This window comes from Tauraco erythrolophus, chromosome 14 (genome assembly GCF_009769465.1).
Source record: "Tauraco erythrolophus isolate bTauEry1 chromosome 14, bTauEry1.pri, whole genome shotgun sequence".
NCBI lineage: Eukaryota > Metazoa > Chordata > Aves > Musophagiformes > Musophagidae > Tauraco > Tauraco erythrolophus.
Window position 1 is genome coordinate 6,577,794 of NC_141478.1, and position 21,681 is coordinate 6,599,474.

At 42.0% G+C, this 21,681-nt stretch overlaps 1 protein-coding gene across 4 annotated transcripts in view; it reads right to left on the bottom strand.

Moving 5' to 3' along the window:
• The window catches only part of MCTP2 (multiple C2 and transmembrane domain containing 2), a 101,069-nt gene extending 84,032 nt beyond the window's left edge, over positions 1-17,037 (bottom strand). For all 4 annotated transcript variants that reach the window (XM_086620644.1, XM_086620643.1, XM_086620642.1 and 1 more), the window contains exons 1-4: positions 16,564-17,037; positions 11,787-11,849; positions 10,533-10,641; positions 278-420 (exon numbers count right to left, since the gene is read on the bottom strand). In XM_086620644.1, the coding sequence (XP_086476770.1) occupies positions 278-420; positions 10,533-10,641; positions 11,787-11,849; positions 16,564-17,037 (789 nt within the window). The remainder of the gene's footprint in view (positions 1-277; positions 421-10,532; positions 10,642-11,786; positions 11,850-16,563) is intronic.
• Positions 17,038-21,681: the final 4,644 nt, after the last annotated feature.

A 21,681-nucleotide genomic window follows, 5' to 3' on the forward strand; every position in this document is an offset into this window, starting at 1 on the left:
GGTAAGAGCGAGCAGAATTTAGCTCCATAGCTTTCAACACAGCCAGTCAAGGAGTTTTAGTTCAACTCGGGTTTTTTGCAGACGGAAAGCAAAACATGCAAGTAAAATCTGGAAGAGACATATGTGCGTTTTCATTTGAAATTGCTGAAACTCTTAAACCAGACCGTGTTTTATGTTGTGCTGCTACAGCGAATAGAAGTCAATGCATTTCTAAAGTAGAAAATAATTGCTTAAATAAATATTTACCCATCTTTCAAAATCTAAATCCAAAACTTACCTTGATCCAGAGTTTTTGATCAAGGGTCTGTACAGGCAGCACAACAGTTTCATCCCAAACTGGGTTAAGGTTCTTGTAGACTACCTTACTTTTGTATAGCGTTTTCCCGTTCAGTTTAAACTTCACATACGGGTCACTTGTACCTGTGACAATTAATAAAAAAATAGATTAGTGCTGCTGCCACATAACCCTACAATCTCAAATTATATTTTCATAAGTTGTTTGAAAGTAGGCAACAAAAATTCTTCAGAGTTTGATTGATCTCCAGTGTGTTATTCTTTAAGAATGGTAATTATTTCCAAATTAAAATGTTAACTAAGTTACTAAAGAGAAGAGCAAACAGAAGCAAGGATGAAGGATGATTTACAAGCCATCTAACACAACAGACAGTGGAAGAGAGAAAATATGATCCTGTGACTATGAATATATAAAAAGACCAAAACTCAAAAGCATCGTAACTTGGATAGGAGCTCCAAGGAAACCAGTAACAATAGCTGAAATACTCGTCAGGATTTCATCACTGGTGTCACTTGCCAATTTACTTAAATTCAAATTTGAAGTTTCAGTGAAAAAAAATACCGACGTTATTCACCAGCTCAGGATACAAACTACATGCAGAATAGAGTCTATAAAGACAACAAACAATATTCAGGTAACACATTTTTTAATTCCAGTGGCACGTTTTGCCATGGCAATAACGTGCCATATTTTTATGGAACAGATGTCCATGGACAGAGTGTGAGGCTCGTGCCACTCGGCAGCAATAGAAAGACTTGCAGCTGTCAAAGGAAAAGAGAAGAGGGAATCAACTTTTTATTATTGTTGTTAAACCAGCAGGCTCTGTACTAACACCAACCTCCGTGCAGGACAGCAGACAAAATGGGAACAAGGTACACGAAGGATTTAACTAGATGGTTAATTTAGTAATGCACACAGACTTTGAAAAAAAAAAAAAATCTCACAAGCTGCAAATAAGGGAAAGAAACTGAGGTGTATCATCATATTCGATTAACTGATCCCAGGCACTGCTGATCTGTCATATTCAATATTGTCTTTATCATACCTTATATTTTGAATTAAACTTCCCTCCTAACGGCTTAATTTCATAACAGCTAACATGATGGTTCTGGCTGCTCCCAGCCTGCAATGTGGGCTGCCGGTGAGGAAAGACCGACTTCTACACTGGTCTTCACGTATTCAGAAATAATCTGAGCCTGTCCCTCCCAGTTCCCACTGAGATACTGGCCAACAAACACGCAGCAGTTCAGGGTAACTCAGGGTAAGACCAATACTCAGTCTCGTCAGTAGTTTGGTGAAACAGTGAGAATGTGAAAAATCCGTATTTAAACATCCAAAGCTCTGATCAGCGTTACATGAAAACAGACTTAGCCTCAAAAAAAAAAAAGAGCTATGTGTCAGCATCTACTTGGAATTACATACTACTCTGAAGAACTGTGTCCCTGGGACACATGGAATTGTCTTTAAGAATTATAGAAAGCTTTTAGGTTGGTTTTCGAATACTACTTGCAGATCATCCTCTTCCTAAATAGGAATTACAGAAATCAACTCCATTTTGTGAAAAACGCTGCAAAGTTGAAAAGATGCTTGTTTCCCTTGTCCTCTAAGAAAGAATAATAGTAAGGGCCTGATCCAAAGCCAGAGAAGTCAGAGGGCAACTTCTCACTGTTTTTAATGGGTTAGGACTAGATGTTTCCCTAGAATACTTCTCAAAACTATGATTATAATCTTATATAAAATACACAGTTTAAAACCAGTACACAGATAAAATGTAGCCCCACAACGCGGGTTGTAGCCCTCAGACGCTGCAGAATTTGAGAAATAACAGCATTGAGCTCTTTGGTGTTAGTTTCTTCCAGATCCTTTAAAAAGAAAAAAAAAAGTGGCTTTTATTTACAGGCTAAGTAGGAGCAAGTTGCATTATTAAAAATAACAATAACAGTGATAATGTCCACAATCTATTCTGTCCATGAAACAGCCACTGGACAAGACACGGAAAGCAACTGATGAAAGGAAAGCATGAAGAGGGCGATGGAGGCAGGTGGTCTATGGCCGTAACTCATCTGCTTTTGGCACAGAAAACCCATGAATAGGGCAAAACCCCAAAAAGAAAGAAAGAGGAGAGAGAGAAAGCAAACAGCCAGTAAGTTCAATGTCTGCAAGTATAAAAGTCCAAGCCCTTTCTCCGAGGACAGCAAGCGAGACGACTATAGCTAAGTAAGCATCCCAACTGCATTATTGTTCTGAAAGCTTTCCATGTTGTTATATGGCAAAGGAAAATAAGAGAGAGAAGGGCTGCCCAGCACTGCTCCTGTGAGCCAATCTTTTGCAATCACTCTCGTATATATACACACATGTAAAATAATGTCTTCCTTCATATTTACATATATTTTTATATATATATAAATATTTATATATAAACATTTGTATCTATATAAAAGGAATATCTATAAACCTGTGTAAAAAATATATGTTTATATAAAAAAAAAACAGTGATGGGGGGGGAAAAAAGCTATAATAAAAAGAGGCCTTTAATTAAATAAGATTGCCACCCTGGGATCAGGCCTTCATGCTTGTCAGCTTACTCTCAAAATAAACATCTCAAACCGGGGCCTCAGTGGTGTCGCTTACTCCGGCAAGGCACACTGGGTAATCCCTCGCTATCTTGACAGCCCCATAATGTTCCAACTGCTTCACGGGTGAACGGCGGCACTCGCGCGAAAGAAAATATTAATGCCGGGAATTAATGGGAAAAGGGATGATGGTTTACAAAAGCCAAACAAGGAAAAGGTGTCAAGTTAGCACCGGCGTTAATTGTTCGGGAAAATAATTGCGGAGGGGCACGGGTTTGGGCGGCGCTCGCCTGTCTGGCCGTCAGAGGGGTAACATCTCAACTAGGCAGGCAGGGGAAGGGGGTCGGCAGCACGGGATCGTACAAACGACGGGCTGACACCTCCGTGCCGGCAAACAGATGGACTTTCACCTCCGCGGCGGGAGCTGGCGTGCACCGGGGCTCGGCGGCGTTTGCCGGGGTGCACCTGGATGGCAAGGAGAGAAATGGTGGGGGTGGATATGGCATCGCAGCCCTCTTTGGGGCTTTCAAGGCTTCCCCCAAGTCGTTCACGTCATATCAATGAAGCTCCTGTACCTCCCTGGGTCAGCATGGCCATTTCTGTTTTTCTTTAAGATGTTCCAGCTGGCATCCAGGTGATCAAAATAGGTTAAAAAGGAAACAGGGAATGAGAAGTCAGTCAGGTGGACAGGCCCTACCTGATGGGATGAACAGCACAGACTGCAAATTATTAACTGCATTTGAATTCAAGGCTTGAAGGCTTCTGGATTCAAGATCAGAAAGACATCTGCATCTATTTAAAGCTATTTATTAGAGACAATCTACAATCTAGCCAAAGGGCTTAAGTTTTCAAACAAGTACCCAGTGATTTTAGAGACGAACTGGTCTATAAAAGGATATATTTTTCGTAATTTTCAGACATGACAGGCACAAAATAATTTTCTTAATAAGCCAGGGCACTAAAAAAAAATAAAGCTTTTCAGCTGCCATTTCCTAGTGAAGGCAACAGAGTCTACTTTTAAGGACATGCACCCAAGCCCTTCTGCAATGCAAGGTCTGAACCTGTTCATCTCAGTCACATCAGCTGTCGCCATGTGTCAACAGGGTAATGCAAGGAGGCTGATAGCTCTTGAAATCAGTTGAGAATTCAGCCCAAGAAAATCACTTTTCTGGTGGGAAAAGCAAAGTGTGAGGTCAATTTAAATGTTATACAATGACAAGAAGGTTCTCAAACAGTAAAATATATAGACAAAATATATAAAACAAGTTATTATCTGCTTTCTCAGCCTAAAACAAAGCCAGTAAGAGTAAAAAGGATGACCTCTAAAAAAATCATTCCATGGGCTGGACTTGTTTTCTGGTTAGAGAAAGAACATGGATCTCAACAGTGATGCTCCCCTTGAATTAATCTCCTTAATATCTATTCTACTTCTATTTTTCTTTCACTAACACCAAAAAGCAAGGAGTGCAGGCAGACCAGACATCAGCTAAAAGCTGAGCAAGCTTCAGTGAGCAAAAGTTGCTGGGACACAGCAGCAGGACAGGGTTTAGGTAGACCAAGAAACTGTTAAAGGTGTTTTAAAATGGAGACTGCTGCCCTCTAGCAGCTACCGAGAGATGTATCACATCAACGGTGTTTAATACCACTACACACTTGCTTCATAATTAGGAAAAAAAAAAGCACAATCAAACAAAACCAGAAGACCCAATGTAATTTCAAGCCACACGCTATTTTATACAAGTAAACTTACTGGAAATGTAACATATGAAACAACCTTCATTACATAAATAAAATATTACCACCAAGTCGCCTTTAGAACCTGAAAAAAAAAAAATCAAAGCAGCATGAAATACAACACAGACCGTCTTAAGTTTTTGCTAAAAATGTAAATTTTAATCTGAAGAAGGAAATGAAGGATTTATTTTATATGCATATAAAGAACAAATTTCTTAAAATCTTCCTAGAAATAGAATTACTGGAGTTATTTAAAACAAGGAGTAAAAGAAATATTAAAATGGAACACACACTTTTCTTTTTAAGTGGAAAACCGCTATATTCTTCTAGTGAAATAGCCAAGATCAAGGCTTAAAGGGGAAATAAGTAAAAAGTATTCTGCTGGCAGGCAATTCAGATAATTTTGGAAAGTTTTGCTCCCAGCCAGTTTTACGTGGCCAGATGGAAGTGAAACATTGCTTGGAAACATGCAGCACCAATAGGTTCCAAGAGAAAATAAACCAACAAACAAGAAAAAAAAAATACACAAAAAAACCCTACCACAACAAAACCCAATAAACCAAAAAGACCCAGAAAAGTGTGAAGAACACATACAAACCCATGGCTGATGGAGGAAAAAAAGAGGGGAAAAAGCCTGAACTGAACATTAATAGAATGTTCTACACTATGTTCAACACACTTCCGGAGCAGCACTTAAAAAAAACTAAAGGAACTAAGAAAAACCCCAAGACTCTACCAAAACACGTTAGGGACACGATGACATAAAGAACAGACCGCCTATGGCAAAAATCAGTCCAACTGAACGTCGTATTCCCAGTCGGGGCTCAAGTACGGAAGCACAGGAGGGCACAAGGATGGGGCAAGAAGCTGCTTTTAAGTTAACCAGCCAGCACCTTTGCTGTAAACAGTTGTGTCTTCTACTCTTAGTCTTTGGCCTTACAAAATCTCCTTGTAGAGGTCCCAGAAAGACCCAGCATGAGCTCCTAATGCAGGCAGCTGCCCCCAGGAGCCAGTTGACAGAGCTTGATCAGTTTAAGAAACCCATTATCTAAATTATAGTTACCTACCAAAGAAGAGACATTCTCTGGGCCCTACATATTGTCTTCCAGTGCTGTCATCCTTATATCTCTTAATTTAACATTACCAAAGGTGGCTATCCATATAATGGATTAATTGCTTTTGTTTGAACTCCATCTATTTTCCTGAGGTTCCTATCTGTGGGCATCCATTTCCCACAGCCAGTCCAGGAGAGATGCCTGCAGGGATCACTGTGTATAAGAGAAAAGTTTCAGCCGTACATGATGCACTTCCAGAAACTGGACTTGGCACAAACGCTCACAGCACAAGCCGCTGTACACAGAGCTACACGGCATCCACAACACATCAAAATAAGTACTCAGCATCATTCAAATTCTTAGCAGTTGTAAATTACCCATGATTATGCCTTTCAAAAAGTGTGAAAAGTTGCCTAACACATCTCAATAATTAATAAATCTGAAGGACTAATGATCTAATTGCAGATACCCTGAAAACAGAGAAAATCTAAATTAATCAGCGTGTTTGCAGGGAGCGATTCAGCCTAATTGCTCTGAGCATTTGCTTTCCAAACAATGGACTTGCTCTAAGCTGACGAACATCCAGCCCAGCACAACACAAACACATCCCTTCCTCCAGCACCCCGATATCAGCACGGACTCAGGCAGCGGATAGCCCAGAGCTACAGGTGGTGGGCTACTGCAGGTTTGTTACTGCTTAAAGTCAGAAGTATGTGTTATTCTGTCCTCTTTTATTTTATTTTGCTCCTGGGAGACTGAGCTTACGCACAGCTTACGCTGATGTTAGGAGCTACCCATGCAGCATTCTGGCACAGCCTCTCTGCCAGCTCCAGGAGCCCATTGGAACCTTCTGGCAATGGGTGGTGGTAGATGTGAGAGCAGGTCACTCCTTGTCATCACCACGATATATCATGTCATCTAGCAACAGTAATACTACACAAAGTACACAAAAAAAAACCCAAACTTTTGGTACTGTGTAGTTACCACACACAGATCCACAACCTTCAGTGTTTGGTTGATGAATTATGAGAACTGTAAATATGGGAGGACCCATGCACCATCTAAATTTAGGCACCAAAGGTCCATGCAGGTGATGGGAATGCTACCTGTCAAACACACCTCACCATCTGCTTTGGCAGTTTATGACAGAGTTAGACCGTAACCTAAGAAGCATCAGTGAGAAGCAAGTAAATCAGACTCCAAGCAAGCTGATGACCAATACCCTCCTGCATCTGTAAGAGAGAATGCTGCAATTTCGACTCAAAGAGGGATTTTTCGGAGCCTCTCCCCTTTCTACCATAACAAAGATCCTGCTCTAACAGCACTCTGCTTCCCTGGCTGGTGTACATATATTGGGGGCTGCTGTATGGAAGCTTTTTCCTTCCCTTTCACTTCCAAAAGAAAAACAAAAGGGTAAGATAGGAGAAGGAAATTCTGCAATTCTGATTTTTTTTTTTTTCCTGCATTGCTTATGTGCTTTACAAGAAGCAACAGGGAGGACATGCAGCTGAGCCAGACTCCCGGTGTGATACGCTGCACCTATACACCCCTATAGAGAGCAGGAAGGAAAAGAGGAGCTACAGAGAGTCAGGGACTGGAGAGACACAACAGACAAAAAAACAATGCAAGAGGCAAAAAGCAAAGAGAAGCAGAACAGAGTAGAGGTTAACAGGGGTGATATCATGAAGATAAAAAGGAGTAATAAAAATCTGGTAAAGCAGGAATTTAAATCGCACCAAAGGGAATATATCCTGGAAACAACAGCACAAGTGAGTCAAAAAGTCTGGAAAAATACCTGGAAAGTTGAGAAAAAGTGAAGTCACACGTTGGTCTTACAGCCTGCAGTTATCAGCAGAAATCCTGCTCACCTTTACTCAGCCAAGTGTAATTAATTCCTACTTAACAGCTGCTAAGCATCTAACGAGTAAACTCAGGGAGAGCCCTGTGAATTTGCTGAGCACAACCCGGAGTTTCCAAGGACACCTGTTACCAACTGCAGGAATATTCCTCCTTTGCCGCACACCTTAGACTTATTTTCACGCACTTGCCCACACACACGGATACACACCTCACACCGGGACAAAACGGAGGCAGAAACAAAGACTTTAGGAATTTCTTTAGGAAGGCCCCTGGAGTTTCTAGCACGTCTTGCTCATCCCTTCTCACACCAGCGGTCGGAGCGCACCGCGCAGCGAACGGCGCATCCCGCGCCCCTGCGGCCGCGCACCCCGCGCGGGGCGGCGGCGGCTGCGCAGGAAACCGCCGCGAGAGGGCGGCCGCCGCCCGCCATGGCGCGCCGCGTCCCGCCGCCACTCAACGAACGGGCCGAGAGGTGAACGCGAAGCGGAGAGGGCGGGACGCCGCGATCGAGCGGCGTTTCCTTCATCTCTGAGTGGATACGGAACTTCCAAAAAAACCACACCAAATATGTAAACTGATGGATTTGCTTTGGGGCTTTTTTCCAGAGCGATTGGCAGTAGCGTAATAACCAAATATTAAAATTTAGGAAATAAACAAAAATTACGTTAAACCTGGTTTAGGCTAAAGATGCTTTTATGTTTTTATGTTAACGTTTTGTCATTTGGCGTATCGTGCATTCCACACGGTATTTGGTATTTCAGTGTTAGTTTCCATCAACAAAGCTGTTACTCCAAGCGGTTGCTGCTGGGTATGACCACTTTATTTGAATAAAATCAGAACATTGCTGCTCCTACCTACGAGCCCCAACACTGCCACCGCTCCCGCCTCACCAGGGCGTTCCTGCATTGCTCCCACGAGGCTGACCAGAGGAGCTTTCCAACTCCAACACACACACAAAACGCAGGGCCAGCAACTCGGCGCTACCCACTGGAGAGCTCCAGCGCCTCACCGCACGCGGAAAACCACCGGGAAGGGGGACTGAGACCCCCCCGCTGCTGGGTCAGGCAGCTCGAGAGGTCTGCTGGTCCCAAAATGTGAATGAGGATAACTTGGCCTTCAGCCCAAGCCACAGCCCGACTCGCAGGATGACGCCAGCTGCTGACAACGCGTTCCTATATCCAGATTATTCAGAGGAGGCTCGGATACCCCAGCGCAGCGGCTGTATTCGGCGTCGTGGCGGGGCAGAAGAGGGAAGTCGCATTCTCCTGGCCCACAAGTTTCCTCACACTGGAGAGATGAACAAAGCCAATGACTTCCCACTTTTAAAAGCACGTTGCAAAAAAACCCACAGCGGTTGCAGCTCAGGCCTACGTGTCACGCAAAGATGCTAAGTACGACAGCAGAGACCTATAAAGGCACTCATCAGGACACCAGGAGCATGCTTTTTTCCAAGGAGCCACCACTGCCACGTGATGGCAACTGAACAATAATCATTAAGTCACTATTTCCCACCCTCACTGTCTGTGCAAAAAACACAAAAGCAGGAATTTTATTGAACGATGTAACACCGCACATGTTCAATTTTCTAAATGAGGGGCTGTTTGCCACAGAGCAACAGGGACTCCTGACAAAAAAAATGCCTTTTTCCCACCTTGCTTATGTTGTCTCACTGTGTTGTCCAACGCTTTAAAGACAACCATTTGCTTTCTTACGCAACAAACCACAGCCTAGAGCAAACTATACTTTGTCTTCTTTAGAAACACTACTCTGCTGGAACTGCTTGTTTATAGCATCTTTTCCGTACGAGCAGCTGGATGCGTCCTGGCTTGTGCAGCTTGCTAGTAAATCTGATGAACTGCTACACTGTTCAGAAATACATGCTTCTGTTTAATGAGTAAAGATCTTAATCTAAGTATTCATTCACTCCTCCTAAAAGCTGGGAGGAAAAATAAGCACATACTTGGCCAAGAGTAACTGTTCGGTGACAAGAAAAAACAGCACGGAAAAAGTTAACTGAGATAATAGATAAAAGGGAAATCCCAACAACAAGCATCCCACCACATGGGAAGGTTTCTAAATCCATACAGGCCCCTCCAGATGCAAACCTTCACAGGCCTTCAAGCTGTGTGAGCTTATTTTCTTTAAAACTGTATGAATAAACCCTATTGCTTCATCTCAAGGGAGAGAAATCACTCATACACGTTGCAATGCAGAAGTATTAGAGCTGTTTCCACATGCAGAAAAAAAATATGAAATAAAGAATAAATCTAAAAGGCAGAAAGATTGAACATCTGGAAGAGCTCTCTGACAGGTTCAGATCAAAGGTCCTGAAGCAGCTGCTGCAGAGCCCTCCAAGCCTTCGCTGCGCCTCCGACAGGACAGCTCTTCCCTCCGCAGCAAGCAGAGAAACTACCAACTGGCTGCTGCCAAGCACTTTTACTGCCTGTTGCAACAGCCTGAAAAAGCCAGGCTAACAGCAGCCACTTGCACACAGTTTTTCCAGGAATTCCCCAAATATTTCTAATTTGTTTCATAATTTTTTTCTAATGCTGTCCTTCAGTTTCATCCCAGATTAGAGAGGCGATTTTTGGCTTACAGACCTGCTCCCATGGTTTCCCTTCTATTAAAATCTTTGCAGATAACCCCAGAAGCACTCCTACAGCAGCTCCACTAAGTTCAAAATATTATTTGGCTTTTTTTTAAAGCTTAAATAGAATTTTTCAAGATTAATCACTCTGCAGCTCCTGAATAGGTACAGATGCTAAGTCCAGCCAAGGAGGTGCTTTGCAGCTGTGCGGTCAAGACAGGAGGAGCAGTGGGCAGCTCCTTCCCATGTGTGGATAAAGGTGGATAAACCCAATCGTTGAGTGCTCTGACCCAGGCAAGGGACACAAATCAACGATTTGTTGCCTGAGAGAGAAGGAAAAAAAGCCAACTGCTGCCAAACTGAAGTCAGTGAAAGGAGAGCCCTGTGAATTTTAAAGGAAATCAGCTGAAAGGAAAGGTGAGGCTCACCACAGCGATCCCTGATAACCAGGTTCCGGCCTTCCTTCAGGTGGATGGTCAGCAGGTAGGCAAAGGGGCTGGGCAGGTCACTCAAGCAATCGTTTGCTTCCTCTAGAGCCTAAGGAGAACAAAGAAATCACACACCTCCTGAAACGGACCATGAACGAAGCAGGTGTTTTCTCAGTTTTGCAAAGGTCTCGTCTTTCCTTAGGGCAATCTTTTACAGAAAGAGAAAAAAAAAGATTTCTTTCCCAGGCTTTGTTTCATTATACAAATAACTAATTATCAGCATCGGGTACATTCACAAAGCAAAGGGTAACACAAGCAAGGTTACACCTGAAAATGAATATTAATCATAAACGCATGTACAGGTTTTCCAAATCCTACCAACTTACAGCATTTATTTTTTTTCCTAGCTTTCTTGTGCATTCATAGAATATCTCACATTGGAAGGGAATCATAAGGATCATCGAGTCCATTCATATGCATCTGATGACCTCATGAGGAAGCACACATTTCATACAGCCACTGAAAGGACACCATTTCTTTACACATTCTTTATACGTTTCTTTACGTGGGTCTAAAAGAGTGAAATGCAGCAGTGGGCAATGCTAGTTGAGAAGTTTTGCAGTAGCAAACTCGAGAGGATTCTTGCTCATCAGAGATGCTGCCAGGGTTACACACTTCAGCAGCATCGTCATCCAGCCGGCACGTTCAGTGAAAACAGCCTCTGGACAGCACTTGAGAGGTTATCAGAGGGCACAGGTGGAGAAGTTCATCTGGAATAAGCAAATTTGCTTTTACGTAAGAGCACGTGCCAAAACTGCCAATGCCTTTTTGCACTGCCCTATAAACTGTTTCTGTTGTCTGTCAAACCCTACAGCTGTGTTAAGGTATTTGCTGTCTTTATCTTAATCCAGTTTGTTCCTGGGCTGCTAGTTGAGCATTTATGCTGATGCTTTCACCAGTTACAAATACAACACAAAAATTATGAAATACTTTAAAAAAAATCCAGAACATTTGGGTCTATTTAAAATACAAGCAACTGCTTTGCACTACTAAAAATACTCCAACAATAACAGCATGAAACTACCACTAAACAAACAAAAAACTTGACAAACCAAAAACCACCACACTGGAGAAATCCATAGAAAGCTTCTTCACCTGCTGAGTTTTTTAATTTGTAAGAAGCAAACCACCTAAACCTAAAATAAATTGTGCTTCTGATCAAGTTTCAAAATGCTTTAAAATAAAAGGACTTACCATCTGATCTTCAAAAATTTGAGATGACATGGAAGAGTCTAGATCCATTTCTCCACATGGGTACTATAAAAAAAAAGATATAATGAATTAGACAACAGTAATATAAGAATCAAGAGAGTATCAGGAGTATCTCTTGGTATCTGAGTATCAAGAAAGTACTCATATGTATGTGTAACCAGTGAAATTCTTTTACTTCTGCTTATAGTATCTTCCCCTCCATAATTCAGATATACATTTCTTTTTCCTGTTTCACAGTAATTGCACTTAGTCTCTTGAGTTTAATCTAAAAAATAAGTGCCTGCATCCAGCTATCAGAATAAGTTCTCCTCCCCAGTAGAGACTTGTGCTTTCAGTGCTGAAGGCCCTTGCCACAAACTCTCCTGATGCCTGAAAGTTATTCCATCTGGTGACTGAGCAGTCAGTGCTGCAATGATGACCCCTATTCCTGAGCAGAATGTTTGTTCCATCTCCAAGTGTTCTAGCTAAGATGAAATAGAGAAATGCCAGAAGTAGTGGTGGCAGCAGCAGGAGCAGCAGTATCCTGGGGCTGGAGAGCAGGCTGCTCTCTCAACTTGACTGCAATTTCTCCTTCACCACCCAAAAGGGAAGCTCCCAGAAAAGTTTAGTTTTGTTTGGTTGTTTTTCAAAACAAAAAAAAAAGTCTCAAGGGAAGAGTTACAAAGAAATGGGCAAAGGGAAAGGGGAAAAAAAAAACGTCGGACATGTACTTCTCTCCACTTTCTGCAGCAAATGGAAGGCCCAGATGATTTGTATCTAGTGCCCAGCACAGAAGAAGTCAAACATTTCTTCCTAAATACTCACTCATCTAAAAACTTGAGGCTACCGTGGCATGGTGTCTAGGCTGCCTTTGGACACGGAGGGATTCATCAGTCAAGACACCTCTGACGCTGCTTTGAGTGCTAGAACAGTCTATGATCATCATTTCAGCTGAAGAGGACCTACGTTCCTGGGCAACTCTCTTGGTCTAACGCAGGGCAATCACAGCCCATTCAAATGCAAAGATTTATGCTAAGAATAACCTCAACTTCTACAGAAATGCACACAAGGTGGAATTTGATCCTCATGTGAAAACGTTATTACATGCAGTGTGGAAACATCCAAACCTCTCAGATGGGATCTGCATTGTGTAGAGCACTATACAAACATGAAAAAAGGAACCAGCACCTGCAACAAAGATCATAAATCTTGGATATATCGATATGCTGAAATAAATATAAATACACTTTTGTGTAATTCTTCTCCTCCTCCTCCTCCCCACATACATATCAGGAAGTACAGTAATCCAGCATTGCAAGTAAAATTTCACTTGCACGACAGACAAAATTTAACATTGTGGTTCCCGAAGTAATCGTAACTTGGCCACCTTGCAAAAGCACATTAAAAGTAGAAAAATTATCATCATAAAGAGCAGCAGAAGAGTTTTCTCGCATAACAGAGCTGAGTTACAGCTGCTAGGGGAACCCTAACTTTGAATTTCCTGACTAGGATGCATAAAATCTCACTTGTGTGCATTAAACCTGCTATTTCTCATAGTCTCTGGCTTCACAGGAATCTCCTTCAGGCACCATCAGCAGCACTGATAATGGTTTCTCTTTACAGCTTGTTTTACATGGCATAAGCACAGAATCAAAGAACTGTACTGATATTAAAATAATAAAAGAGTATTCTCTCTGCTAACTTGATATCATTTATAATAAAAAATTACCCTCAAAGTTACAATTTTGTCTTTATTCTGCTCTTTGTTTACTTGCATTACATCGACAGATTTTGAACAAAGTACAATTTTACATAAGTTTTTTTTCATTTTAGCTCCATATAATGTAAATTACTCTTATTCTAGGTAGCAAATTGCAAAGAGATCACTGAATATAGAAAAAAGCCTCACTGAAAATATAGTCCTGAAATCTTGATTTTTATGTAACTACAGTGACATTTCTAAACTTTAAAGTATAAACAAATGTGGCCACATCCACCAGGCAGGTCATAGTCCCGAAAGTACCTGCGTAAAAACAAATCAAACAAGAGTATGTATATGTAAATATATTTATATAAAAAAAATTCCATCAAATGTTCCTCCTGACAAGATTTACAGCCTCTCTCTCCTCTCATTCTCTGCAGAAGAACGATTCAAAACACAAGGGCACCGAGTGCACCAACGGGACGAGGTTTTGGGTTGCCAGTGACTCACTGCAAGGTGTTACCAAGAAGACGAAGAAGTGGTGTCAGAGCACTTCAGCAATGACGCATGACCACGGACAAAACCCAACTGCAAAAAGGGGCCTTAACGGTGCCCTTTGCACCCTGCATCAATCGGGGGGGATTCAGTGCAACTTCAGTTGCTTCTTCACCCTTCCCATTTGCCTATCCGTGCTGCTACAGGGAACAGAGACAGTAAATCTCTCAGCAAATGGGAATGGGGGACCTGTGGCAAGAGCCTTTACTGAAGATGGCACGTTCCGAGCACTGACAGCTCTGTACTGAGAGTTTAGATGAGTGTAAAAACCACAAGCCCACACCGCGCTCATGCATGGGGCTCGGAAAGTATCTGATGACATTGGGTGACCAAAGATAACCAGGAAATGAGTAGGTGGCATGTGACAAGCAATTCAGGGAGAAAAGAGCTCAACCTACATTTTTGCTTTTTTTAGTTTGTTTTGTTCCAGGGATCTGCCTTTCTTCTGATTTACCTCACCAATCAGTGAATGATGCTCACAAAAGAACGATGTGAGCTATTGTGCTCCGCACAGCAACTCCACCCAGTATTAGGAGACCAAAAACCTCTGCAATAAACTGTCCCCCCCACCCAAGGCACAAAGAGTACAAATTTTGTAGCTGTTCACAGAAGTACATGAAAAGTTGAATATTGAGGTTTTTACCAAATTCAACTTGAAAGTGAACATATTCAGTGTTCCTTATCTATTTCTACTTTTCTTTGCTTCACACTCTGCAACGTATTTGTTAGGAGAAAAAAAAAATCTCTTTCTGCATTTAAAAGTTGTAATTGGAGGCAGATTATAAGAAAGAAGACAGGATATTCATATAGCAAGATGATCTGGTGTAAAGTAAATATTAAATTCTTCACACACACAAGCATATATACAAATACACAATTGGGAAAGATTTAAATGCTTCAGAAAATAAGCCAGACTCAGTGCATCCTGAGCAAACTCGAAACTAAGCTATTCCATCCCTGTACAGGTACCTCCTTCTCCTCAAGTACTTACTTTCCCCAAAGTCAAAGAGGGATTTCAGATTAACTCTGGTGCTGCTGCAGTAAATTTTAGGTTTGAGTTCCTGGACTACAACAGCAGGAAAGAACTGCTGCTACCATTAAAACAGCCGGGGAAAAACTCCTAAAACAATGACACGTTCATAATGTTCAATCTACCATATACTGAGGGAGCTGCTACAACTTTTGAGTAAAGTTTAAGCACAGAGACAAAACGATACACTATTTTAGCTATTTTTCTTATGCAGACCTCTGAATAACAGTACACTCCAGTGAGCTCAAGCCAATGTGTTAATAAGTCAGCAACACTAAACTGGAAGTGATGGTCAGTAACTACCAGTCTGACTGCACCACAACAGACCAGGAGCTAACACTGATTTGATAACAAAACACAGACCTTCGAGACACAAAACAAGCAGTTTTATACCAGAAAGGACCATTTTCCCCATAGCAGCAGTAACCATCATTTTGAACAGGCAGTTAAAAAAATAAAATGTTAATTAACCTGTGAAATCACAACTCCCAAAGGAGGACTTTAAACCAAAATGCCTACTTCTCATTTTTGCATCTCGGGTGACTACGGAAAGCAGGTACCATAACTGTAGCATCTAGGTTGAGAGTGAAAAGGTCTCAAAACAAAGTACAAAATCTAACCTTCCCAGTGAAAACTCAGGAGGAGATACACTTCCACAAAACAAATAAAACAAAATTTGCCTAAAACGTTTCAGGCAGCCACAATCTTCACCTGCTGTGTATATTATAAAGCCATGATGCAACTCCCCACAATTACTGTCTTGTGTCAGATTTGAAGCACATCAGACTCTGATCCTCTTGTTCACAGGACATTATGTCCAACCACAGAAATACTGACCACAGAGGCGAGGGGGAAGGGAAGAAGGGGGACAAGACAGGGAATGCAAAGGAAATATTTAGGTTTTGCACCTCCTCTAATTAATCACAATGCAAACCCAATGGACAGCCCTGAACATGATGCTACTGTTCCCTGTACTCCATCTCGTGCTTGTTTTGGTTAATGCCAGGTACAGGCATAGTTCACCTCACTCACTCATCATCTTTCACCTCTTGCCTTCAGCTAGATCTTGAGTGGGTGGATGGTAAGTTAATTTTGCTATATAGGAACCCTGGCAAAGCCACATTAACTAAAAAGAATAACTATGGCAAATGTATCAGCAGCACATTTCAGAGCTTGGAGAGCTGCAACAACTTTTGACTTAAGCAAGCAATTCCAACAAATCTGAAAAATCTGAAGTATCACAATCTTGCCAGAATAAAAAAAAAAAAATGGAGCACGGTTACATTGCAGCTCCACACTGACAGAGTGGATATCTGAATTAGTCTCCAATAATTTATATATCATGTATAGTTTATGCTTATTTTTATCCCCCACTCATTCCTTGAATAGGGCTCCCTCCTCCATCCCTTTATAGGCCAGGCAATTAAGGAGAAACACGATGAGCCTGAAGCGTGAGGACGGCCACGGAGCCCAGCTGATGCCCCAGCACCTACCTCTGCCCCCTCGTCCGACAGAGCCCCGCTCAGACGAGCTCTCTGCAGCAGCTCAAAGAGGTCATCACTGGATTTCCTCTTTCCCTCGGACACGGGGCTGTCCACCACTTGTGTGTCCGGGGGGGTGACTGTCACCTCCATGCGCGTCGGCTGCCGTGGTGCCCATGGCCAGTCCTCTCCCGCTGGCCTCACCGAAGCACTTCTGCTTTTCAGGGACACCACGGACCTGGAGAAGCTCTTGGGGGAGCAGCTTGAAAACACCTGAGTGCTCGAGTAAGTAATTTCTTCTTCTGTAAGAGTCTTCACCTCCAGCATGTCAGGCACCGACACGCTGAGGCGTCGGTCCAAGGAGCAGACCTTCGTCTCCACCATTTTGCTAGACTTCTTCTTTGTCTTCTTCACGCTTAGGTTCTGCAGGAACGGTATAGTTTTCTGCTTCAGGGATCCCCAGACGGATGGTTTATCCAAGTCCATTGCTGCAAGGGGAATCTCAGCAATGTCTCCTGCACGAAACGGCTTCAGCGATTCCCAGGGTGACTAAAAGGAACGTAGGAAGAAAGCAAGTCAATCATGAAAGTGAACAGCCGCTGAAGATTATGATTCATGTTGTCTCATCTTGAAACTTTCAGACATTTTCCTAAACAGTTAAAACAAAGCATGCCACATTAACAAGTGCTTCCAAATACAATCTGGTGAGTAGGTTTGATTATTTAGGAGGAAAACAGTCGGAACAAGTACTTAATCCTACACTAAAATGCAACGTCTGCCCACTACTTTATGATTGCTAAGAGGAGACGCTGTATTTCTTCCTCTGCCAAGTCCCGATTTGCAAAAATTTGAAATTTATCCAATTTGAAACTGTTTCTGTACAAAACTTACTGATGGGAGTTAAATCACGATGCTGCTAGCACACGAAAAACGCTGGCAAAGCTGGCACCATAGTTTCTGCTGGCGCTTTTCCAGTCTATGTAGATTTTTTTGGCTACTTCCTAGGCTACATGCATTCTTACATGACGTGTTAATGGACAAGCACAATACAAAAAAAAGCTCCACAAAGTGGCTGAGGCTGAAGAGGGCACATAGGACAAGAGAAATCCCAGTTGAGACCCCAAAACACTCCCTTACATTAACCCACTGCCAGTGAAATTCACCACTGTGGAATTTATTTTCCTCATAAAGAAGGTGATAGAGAGAAAACAAGGACAATAATGAATGGATGGATCACTTAAGAGTTTGAAAGCCTACTGGTGGATTCTTGTCTTTGAGTTGATTCATACTGAGCATTTATACAGTAGAGAGCGACAAGAAGAAAAGAGCCAAAACAAAATCACCTACTGCATCTGCATTGTAAGGGAGCAGTCGAACAGACACCTCTGTGCACAGGAATATCCTCACGGACAGTGCCTTTCGTGGTTAACAGCTGAGCAACCATCCTTATTCTGTGAAGGAGAGATCATCAAGTCATCATCAAAATTCATTAAGAAAAAGTTGGTGAAACCTGCAGATTTTCTCCTTTACAGTCCCAAAGACGTGCACATGGTGGTTACAGTATATACACCTATGTCCTTAGCAATGTATACTCGTTAACTACATGACTGTTGCCTCCAAAACTCAGTGTATTTACGTTCTAACAGTTGCATGGTTGACCAAAAATTACTTATCCCACTGTTCTCCTGATCATGAGGGAAAACACCAGAACAGGCAATAGAAATACAACTGTTGGATGAATCCAGATAGAGAAATCTCTGCTGTCAAAGAAATCTACTCTTACATTCATTAATTTGAGGTTGTATAGCCAGTTACTTAATAACTTCAATAATTTTATGACTAACCCCACCATACTTGCAGAGTGTTCAAGCATCTACAAAAAATGCTTTAACTGTATTACTATGTAACTAAAGCTGTACAATCCTCCCCACATTTATATTAGTATATAAATGATTCATACCAGCATTGTTATATTACATAAAAAAAAAATTAACCTTTAATGGCATTATATGCATTCACAAGGCAGTAACAAATATTGCCCAAATAGGAAGGTGTGCTAGTATAGATACACCAGCTTAACACTGTATTTCCACTTCTATCTCCCGAAATCAGACCCAGTGTCAAAGTGCACATGGACACAACGAAATTCTTTCTCCCCTCCTCACAGCGTCACCGAGAAGCAAAAACAACTATCTGAACTTCACAAAGGAAGATGTGAGGCACACAAAACCACAGAGGGGCTTTGCTTTTCTCACTGAACTCGGGGTGAAGTGCAAGATGATCAGATATACAGGGAAAGAGAAAAGAAATAAAGGCCAAGCCTAGCACATGTGACTGGAGAGGCAGGGATGCCCGTGCTGGAGCAGCACCTGATGCCCCGTGCAAGCTCACCCAAGACATGGCTGAATCTGCTCTCACAAGCTGATAGCTTCCACTTAAGGTCTTCCCTCTAAATAAAAACTTCCCAAGGCAGCCCCAGGCCTCCTTGGTAGTGTTGCATCACATGCCAGTAACAGAAATTATTAGGCTAAACACATTTGCACAAAACATTATGAAACACCACTGCTGGGACTCTTTAAACAACTCATCTACTGCCAGTGCTCTCTTGCTTTGCTCGCTTACATGCCTAGAAATCTGCTCAAGTAAAGACACTGTAAATAAAGGCAGGACCCACAACATCCACTTCCCAAGGCTCTTACTGCTTCCTATTCCCTTCCTGTTATTCTCCACCCCTCTCATTTTGACGACCCACTGCTGTTGTTTTTATTTTGTTTGCTTTGAGATGTTGTTTCCTAGCAGCGGACTTGTTCCTGTAGGTTTTTCCAGTTACTTTCCCCTGTTTGAATGTTTTTTCCCCCCGTTACATTCCTTCAGTTGCTGAACAGAAATGTCCATTCAGCAAGGATGGTGCAGGGACCATACTGTATCTCAGACCCACTTGCATTTAACCCAGAATTAGCAGAGTCCTCGAGTTAGGCAGAATCACAATGAAAAGAAAAAAAAAAAAAATTGGAGAAAGTTTCTGGGTTTCGGTCAAGACAGCAGGGATGGCTCCCACTACTTGCCACCTAGCAGCTCCGACTCCAGAGCAACATGTTGGTGATATTTGCTGCACACAGAGCACCAGGTTGCCTGAACTGAGGCCACAGAAGCAGCAAGCTGCTTAGCCCATCCCTGGATTGCCAAAGGGTTCGGCCATCCTCCACCTCTGAACCTTTGCACCCGCACTGCTGCTGAAGCTATAACTTTTCTGTTATAAACATTGTATTTATAAACAAGTTAATCCAAATGATGATTACGATACACAAGTAAAAACACACAGTCTGATCTAATCAGAGAAAAGGGTAAATACAAGCTGAAGGGCAAATGCGTTCTGACATTGGCCATTGGTAGCCTCGCACTTTTTTCAATTCCCCAGTTCACACAGAAAAAACCCACATCACTACCATGATCAGATATCTGATCTCCAGAACAGTCACTGGAAGACCAGGGATGGGGACCAGCCCTGCACCAGCACAGTGCTGGAGCCAGGGGTGCCCAGGCTTCCTGGGGAGCCCCCGTGCCACACCAGCATGAATTCACAAGCACAACTGGCACTTCTAACCAAAGCACGAGCTCCTCATAAAACCAGTCCGTTCTTTCTTCCTACATCTATTTTTTCTCTGCTTTTCTTTTTCATACTGAGCAATATCAATAGCAACATGTAACTTTAAGGAGAAATTCTCCATTACTTGTAAAAAGTGTGTTCTCAATGTCAACATGTTGTTCACGTACTCCTTATCCACCACAGGCCAGAAGTTTTCCCTCTTCCTTCCACAGCCTCAGAAGTTCGGTGCCAACCATATACTCCCTAAGCAACCACCGGGAAAAGCGTGCTTTGCCAAATTCTTGGTCTAAGCTTGGTCTCTTTATTATTTCCTTGCATCAATGGCACATTGTAGCAAAAAGCTGCAAACAGTAATTATTCCAAGAGAAACATTTCCTGTTATCAATTTTAACTTTGTTGGTTTTAATTTAATTGAATGGCTCCTTGTTCTTATGTAATAAGAAATATCTTTTTAGCCTATCTTACTCAGCCTACTCTTTAATATGCTGCTAAATCTCAAATGCTTGGAAAAATTCATATAATCTTTTCCTTCAGAGAGACCACTTTTGATTGCACCTGCCTTTTTTATTATATCTTTTTCTTTTGTTGTGTCTCCTTCTCTTTTGGGGGCAATAGGGGCTAGAAGGAAAGTATTAGTGACAAAGAAGTTGGTCACAGCTCACCATCTGATATAATAAATATTTCCAGCATTTTATCCTCCCTTAAGTATCTTCTAATTACAGATCTTGGGATTTGCTTAGAGTTTTTTAATGTGCTTTGGTTTCTCTCATTATAACACTCCCTACTTACTTCCTTAAATTGTTATAATATTTAGAGCTAAATGATTTTTTTCAGATGTTCTAACAGGTGGCTATAAGAGATATTTCAAATGCCACTGAAAGCCTAGAGAAATCATTCTGCAATTCTACTTCACTTACCATCTTGTCAGAAAGCCAGAAAAGCCACAAGTGAGAAATGCTGCAAGGCACTCTGAAAACATTATAAAAGTGCACAATGCAACTAAACTAGTAAGCAAACCCAAATTGACTTACATATTGGAAATTATGGAATGCATTGTCTTTCTACACTAAGTAACTGTTCCCTGCACACCCAGAAGTGTGCAATGCTCACTGAAGCACCCTTGAAACATTTTTAAGCAGTGCCCTCCAAGCCAGCAAGAAGATAAAAACGCAGCTGAGCATGAGAACACCGCTATTACAACTTTCACAAATTTAGTAATCGTCGTGCTCAATTTGCTTATCCAATTAAAGTGAAAACATTGGGCCAGTTTGCATGCCATCCATCTTTGTGCATATGATTCAGACAGCTACAGCTAAAGGCTAGCCAACATGTTAACCCATCGTAGCTGAAGAGATTAACATGCCCTTAGAGGCTGTTAGAAAGATGTTCCTCACTTGCATACGTCTTCACATAGGTTCAAACTGGAAGGAACTGATGAAACTCCTATGCTGTAAAACTTCTACTGATTCTGGCTGTTTTGGCACAGGACATTCACTCCAATCTCTGCCTGCCTGGCGCAGATT